At 31.4% G+C, this 7,048-nt stretch overlaps 1 protein-coding gene across 1 annotated transcript; it reads right to left on the bottom strand.

The window, feature by feature from the left end:
• Nucleotides 1-685: 685 nt before the first annotated feature.
• Nucleotides 686-5,961, bottom strand: LOC101214210 (cellulose synthase-like protein E1). Its single transcript, XM_004134035.3, has 8 exons — nucleotides 5,311-5,961; nucleotides 5,113-5,217; nucleotides 3,589-3,732; nucleotides 3,176-3,388; nucleotides 2,886-2,982; nucleotides 2,400-2,554; nucleotides 1,851-2,207; nucleotides 686-1,353 (listed from the first exon to the last, which is right to left on the bottom strand). Exons 1-8 carry the CDS (start codon nucleotides 5,920-5,922, stop codon nucleotides 814-816), a joined length of 2,223 nt encoding a protein of 740 aa, XP_004134083.1. The 5' UTR covers nucleotides 5,923-5,961; the 3' UTR covers nucleotides 686-813.
• Between the last annotated feature and the right edge of the window lie 1,087 nt (nucleotides 5,962-7,048).

The following is a 7,048-nucleotide window of genomic DNA, read 5'->3' on the forward strand; positions in this document are numbered from 1 at the left end:
TTTATATGGTGTTGTGGATACAATATTTAATATTTACGCATTTGATGTTTTCTCTCAAATACAAAATAAGACTTATAATTTTTTGATCTTCGATCGTCAGGAAGTTATGGTTACAAGTTTATTTGAATTTCAAATTTTTGAAATTTAAAGAAGGTTTGATCTTCGAAGTCTTCGATCTTTTAGAAGTTGATGATCTCGAACTTACATGTCTTGAGAGCTTTAATTCTTCAAAACTTGAATTATTTTTTCAACCAAAGACCTTCGTGGAAATATTTATTTATAAAGAATTTCCATGAGCTTTAGGTGAACTTGGACCCATTTGCTTGGTGGACTTGAGCTTGAGTCCATTTACCTAACGGGCTTGAACTCATTATTCTTGTTGGACCAAATTTTGTATGTAGGGCCTGAATTGGGTTGGGTAGGAGAGAACTTAATTACCCAAAATCTAATCAAATTATAATTATCAACGTGTTTGGTGTGATGACGTGACAAAATTTAACTGATCGAAACTTCATGCTCAACACTAATAAAACAATTAAATATAAATCATATTTTCATTCAACTAAATCAATGGTGATTATGAATAATTTTTAATCCTCAAGTTTGAGTGTTTGTTGGAAATTTCTTTTTAAGTGTTTCATTTAGAAACATTTCAAGAGTTAATGATGTCAAGAATGTAATGATGTGTCAACAATGTATAACAAGTCTTTCTTTTATTAAAAACAAACAAACAAAAAAAAGAAAAACTTAATCCCTTCCATCACATTGGGTTAATTATTAACTCAAACAAGATCCTCCTGAACATTACATAAACTAAACAGACAGCAAATACAAAAACAGCAACACAACCAATGAGGATCCTAAAGTGACTTTAAATGGAAAGCAGGCTTTATCAGTTCTTAAAACCATGGCCTCTATGATAGGGAAACTCATCAACAATATATAGAAGCAAAGAAAGAGCTGCCCGAATGTTTCCTCCCAATTTTCAAGACTCGCTACAATTCTCCCCAATCCGACTGCTAAGGCGACGAGATTCAAGACGACAAGGCCCGCCATTGGAGCAAGAAATAGGATTGAAGCTTGAAAATCATACACGTCCATTTCGTACCTCTGCATTTGGTCATCATCTGTCACTTTGTTTGTTGGAACAAAGCTAACATTTCTTGCCCCAAATTTCTTCATCAAAATATCTAAACTTCCATACGAACGAGCAGTGATTCCCTTTATCATCCATATCCTCTGTTCGTTTAGCCATTTTTTAACTGAGCCTTCTGAAATTAAAACCTCGTGCAAGTGAGAGAATGTTGCTGAGATGAAGATGAAGCAATATACTAGGAAGAAGGGACTTGAAACCTGCAGGTGCCACCAAGTGTGTCAAATTAACAAACTAACTCAAGATTACCTTCAACCCAAATTTGATTATAATCAATACTTTTGATACTCCCTCTCATGCTTGACAAATGAAAATCAAACAAAAACATGGAAAGTTTAGAAAGATAAACACAAACATTAAAACCAAAAACTAAACTTGTAATCTAACGTTAGCTGTATCCAAACTTCAACTAGATCTAAAATAACAATCACACTGTTAGGATAAATTAATTGATATGAGAATGTAATTTATGCAATGCGGTTCGACCTTTAACCTCTTTGTCGAGAATACACATACTTATAATATCTCCTATAATATATATATATATACATGCATTAGAATATATGTTTGAATTATACTCCCACTAACGCAAAAAAAGTTAAAGAAATTAGCCTTAATTTAATTAGGTGATGCAAAAAAAGGGAGGTTAGAAGGAGATATATATCACATATATATATATATATATATAAACGTATACCTTAGGGAAAATAGGTATCCCATGGAGCAAACAGAGGTGAGGGATGGTAGCTAAGATCCATATGGGGAATGAATAATACAAAGGAAAAAAGGAAAGTTGAGCATAGCACATTCTCTGCAACAGACTCATCATCGATCTTTGACTGCCGTAAAACAGAGGGCAAAATCTCGAAGTGGCGACTTCTAACAACCCAGAGCTCCATCTTGTTTCTTGAAGCAACACCTGGTTTAGATTTGTAGTCCCACTCCCTAAGAACTGTGGCCTCTCTGGATTGCTAAAAACCGATCTCCACCCTTGGCTATGTAAAGCCAAACCTGTCAAGAAATCCTCCACCAATGCATCGTAGAAAAACCCAACCTGTGAATCGAATCCTATAAATGTTTATATATTATTTCACAATAACAAAACGAGTGCCTCGAATAATTAAAGCCTAGATCCTAGCTTCGTAATTATTTGGTTTTTAAAAATTGGATGAAAATGAAGTGTATAAGTTTATAATCAAATGGACCCTAAACAACTAAATATAGTGTAAAACTTGAAAAATATGACCTTTTGACCCCATTTACTTCCAGTTTCGTAGGTGCATGAAGCTAAATGCTGAGCCTCTTCCACTGCAATATCTCTTGATCTGTTATTCTCGTTCATGGATTTGATGAACTTGTTAGATGCCTCGAAATCTCGAATATGCTTTGAAGAATCCTTATCTGAGACATTCATGATTAAAATTAAACATTAACTAGATTTTAAATGGTTAAATAAATGATCAATAATGGTTTTAAATATGAACACATTTGTGATGTTGATCATTTCAGAAATTACCGTCAGGATATATGTTTGAAGACAACTGTAAGCATAAACTTGAAATTTTTTTAGGTGGTTTCAAATTAGGCATAGCTAGCTAGTTAGAGGTTCAAATCACACACTTCAATTCAACCCACAATTGTTTAGGCGACTTTTCTAACACATAAACAACGGGTGCCAACTTGAAATTCACAAAAGTTATTGTACTTGTAAATATAAATAAAATGTAAGTACCATGTGGGGATGTTCCATACAAGGAAAACCTCTTGATGTAAAAGCATGTGCCGGAGAGAACAGGACCTTGAAGGTTGTTCATGCCGGACCATTCCACCTGCAACACACATCAATAAATTCCTACCACTACCAATGGACCCATATATATAGATATACATATAGATGGCAGACTAAACGTCGGCCAAGATTTATATGAAGAGTTAGCAAATAGATGGAGGAGAAAACAATCTTTATAATTATTAGAATCAAAAGTAGACCCTTTTTTGTTCTTTATAGCTAGGTGTGTGTACCGTGAAGAAAGATCTGAGTTGGCTGTCGTAAATGTCGTTTCTGGTGGCATTGTAGAACTTTTGAGGGAACTGAACGAAAGAGAGAGAGTTGGAGAAATGGGGATGAAGATGAAATTGCATTGCTTGACGGGCTGAAGTTGAGTCATTGCAGTACATGTCGCAATCCAACACTAATATGTATGGTGAATTGCTCATCGCTCCTGACACTCGCAGCTGCAATAATTAACATTAATATATATGATCTCTAAAATCCCAAAATTTAAAATTACGATGAAGCAACAATATAATCTATGATCTTTCATTTCATTGAAAAAGTTAAAATATAGAAAAATCTAACAATGTTTATAGATAAAAATCAACAAACAAAAAGAGAAATTGAAGATATATAAAAGAGAATTAAGAAGGTGATATACAAGAACATTAAGGGCCCCAGCCTTGAAATGGTGTGGATGTGAAGGTTTTTTCTCCCGAGCTACGTACACAAGTAGAGGTAGTTCTATTTCATTTCTTGATTTCTCTTCACCATCATCGCTATCATCGTTATTACACTTTATTATCTGAAAATATATATATCATTTTACAATAAGCTTCACATTAAGAATATTAATGATGCAACAAAGGTAATATTATAAAAAGAAAATGCAATAAGATGCAGCTCAAGTCTTCTAATTATATTAACACATTAGGACAGTTTTTTTTTTTTTTAAAATAAAACTTACATTGCAAATTAATCGAATAAGATAGATTATAAACTTGGGTAGATTTATTAAAGAGCTTGGGACACGTGTCCTTCACATTATTAGTATTTTAATATTAATTTTAAAATGTAATATTTTAATATATATCAAATAATGATTTAGTTTAGCTAAATTTTGGTTGTGGTAGCCCAACTACAAAACCACTACATTAAGTTAAGATATTCTTGAGTATGTTTTTTATACAGTGTCCGATGTTTTTTATATAAAATTTTTAAATCCACTGCTAATTGGAAGGACTTTCAAGTAGGTTGATGAAACCTTATAATTTGTTACCTTTAAACAACAAAATTAGGTAATTTAATTTAATTTAATTTTTTTTAAGAAAACCTAATTTATACTGAGAAATAATATGGCAAAATAGTTGAGAATATTTTCAATTTTTTATAAATTATTTTCTATTATTAGCTTTATTCTTTTTCTTTTTAGTTCTCTTCCTCGTTTTTTCTTTTTAGTTATTCGTTGAACTTTATATTTCTTTTTCACTTGTACTCCCTCAACTTTCTCATAATAAAATCACTTTAGGTGGTAACTATTTAATCTTTAAAAATATTTGTAAGTTGATGCAAAAATTTAGTGTGATTTTTAAAACAGAGACTCAATAATTTTATAAACTACAATGTCTAGATCTAAAATAGAGAAAATTGATATCAAATTTAGTTTATATTGAAATCAAATTGTTACAAAATTTAAAATAATAAAACAATTGACATAAAAGTGAAGATATTTATGAAAGACTTTACGTAAAGATTTGAGTATGATAATAATAATAATAGAGTGGATGAGGTTAGACTTTTATTAATTTGTTCATTTATCTTCATTTTAACTTTTTAGAATGTTTCTACTTTTTAAGAATATCATACCTTAAAAATATAAGAGGTTTTATATTGGAATGAGGGTTAGGTCTCATATTGTGTGAGAAGTAATTTTGACAAAATATTCCTATTTTTCATTATTCTAATCAATTATAAAGATTCGAAATCAACAAAAAAAAAAAAAAGTAAGTGGACCTAACCCGTTGAATCATGACTATATCCACTATTCTGATATTCAAATTCGATAAGGATGAAATTAGAACAGTGGATCTTTTTTATTTTTTATAATTATTGAATAAACAAGAAAAATATTACAATATTACAAAGTTTAATTTAAATTTATATTATATTATTAAAAAAGACAAACCTGGACTAATGCAGGGTGATCAACACGAGAGCTAACGGCGGCATCTCCAGCCCACTTTTTCGTTCCATCCCTAATCCCATTCTTAAACTCTTCATACTTTTCTTTCTGCCATTACACAAAATCATAATCACAGTCAATATTAATTCCCCTTTTATTTTTACGACGCATAAATATTGTATAATTAATATCACCACGTACGATTAACTTCTGCTCCACAAATTCATCGTCCCTCGGAATATCACGGCGGCGATCCTCTGGGGCATGCGAGAAATAAGCCATGGGACATGGCTGCGTAATTCCATACTTTCTGCAGAAGGGAACCCACCAGCGTGAAAACCGCCGCGCTTCTCTGACCCCATGTAGAGTGACCGGAGAGCCAGCGTCGTCGGAAAAGTAAATGTGAAGCTTATCGGGTGGGTAGTCCAAAGTCATGGCCGAAATCAGAGTGTTCATGACTTCGAGGGTGGGCTCCTTCTCCGGGTCGGCAGTGCAAATAAAAACATCTATGGCGGGAAGCGGAAGCTGCGGCCTCAGTTTGTCCGGGGGAAGTAGGACATGTTTGGTAATTTGGGGGCGCCATCGAAAGGCTCGGCCAAGTAGCCAAATGAAAGCAAGAAGAAGCTCAGAAATGAAAACCAAAAGCCATGGAAAGAAGTGTTTGGGTTGTTGGTTTAGGAAGAAAAATGAAAGTCTGTAGAAAATTAAGAGAAGGAGAGCAATGGAGTGAAGCAGAATTTGTGCTCTGTTTATTAGAGTTTGAAGTGGTCGGAGATGGGTAACATAGGCACCTTGCCATGCTTCTGAAACCATTCTGTTTTCTTTTTCATATGTAACGTAGTCAGGTAGACAGGGTTTATTTATGCTTTTTTTTTTTTTTTTTTTTTTTCTTTACATTTTGAGTCAAACAAAAAACTAGGTATAGTGTATTGTAGAATCTCAACTTTATATATATTTTTTAAATTGATTCGCTTTTTAGGTTAAATTAAAGAAGGATAAAAGAGTTTGTTTGGAGTGACTTACAAAAAACTAGGTATAGTGTATTGTAGAATCTCAACTTTATAGTTTTTTTTTTTAAAGTGATTCGCTTTTTAGGTTAAATTAAAGAAGAATAAAAGAGTTTGTTTGGAGTGACTTTAAAATAATTGATGTTACTAAAATTATATTTGTTATTGTCAAAATTAAACACCACTCTTTTTTATTATGAAGAATCATATTCCCCAGCAAAATAACTTAGATTTTTGAAGTATCATTAATTAAGTGATTCTTAATTGGTACGATCATGGTAAAGAATTGTTCCAACAATTACTTTCTATTACTTGTTTTTTTTAGTTCAAACGATGCTTTGTAACAGCCATCACCTACCAACTTCTAAAGATCATTTTTCAGTGGTTGTTGTTGACGGGCCTCAAACAACCTATCAAGTCATTAACTACGTAAACAAGTTTGAAACAACCAATTAAGTCATTAACTACGTAAACAAAAGTTTGAAATATTGATGTTGATGGAATTATTAAAATCTTAATTTTATAAATTTTGGTATTGATTTCGAAATAAATATATTTATAAAGAAATTATAAAAATATCAAAAAATAAATTTATATTAGATAGCAAGTATTTTATTATTTTTAAATAAGTAAACCTGTATACTGTTTACATAAAATTTTTATTAAAGTGACATATTGATATTAATTATTTTGCATTTTGTGAACTTTTTTACAACGTAATAATAAAAGGAGAAATTTCATAGGGTAACATTTTGAAAATATGATATAGCAAATACAACACGTTTTAGAATTTTGTAAATATGACAAAATTTTCACTTATAAAAATACTATTCATCTTAAATTTGTCAATATTTATAAACTACCATTCAATAACTTAGTTATCTTCCTCTTTTTAATGTCCTACTAATTATTTATTTATCCTCATACTTTTT

Source organism: Cucumis sativus, chromosome 3 (assembly GCF_000004075.3).
Source record: "Cucumis sativus cultivar 9930 chromosome 3, Cucumber_9930_V3, whole genome shotgun sequence".
NCBI classification, from domain to species: Eukaryota; Viridiplantae; Streptophyta; class Magnoliopsida; order Cucurbitales; family Cucurbitaceae; genus Cucumis; species Cucumis sativus.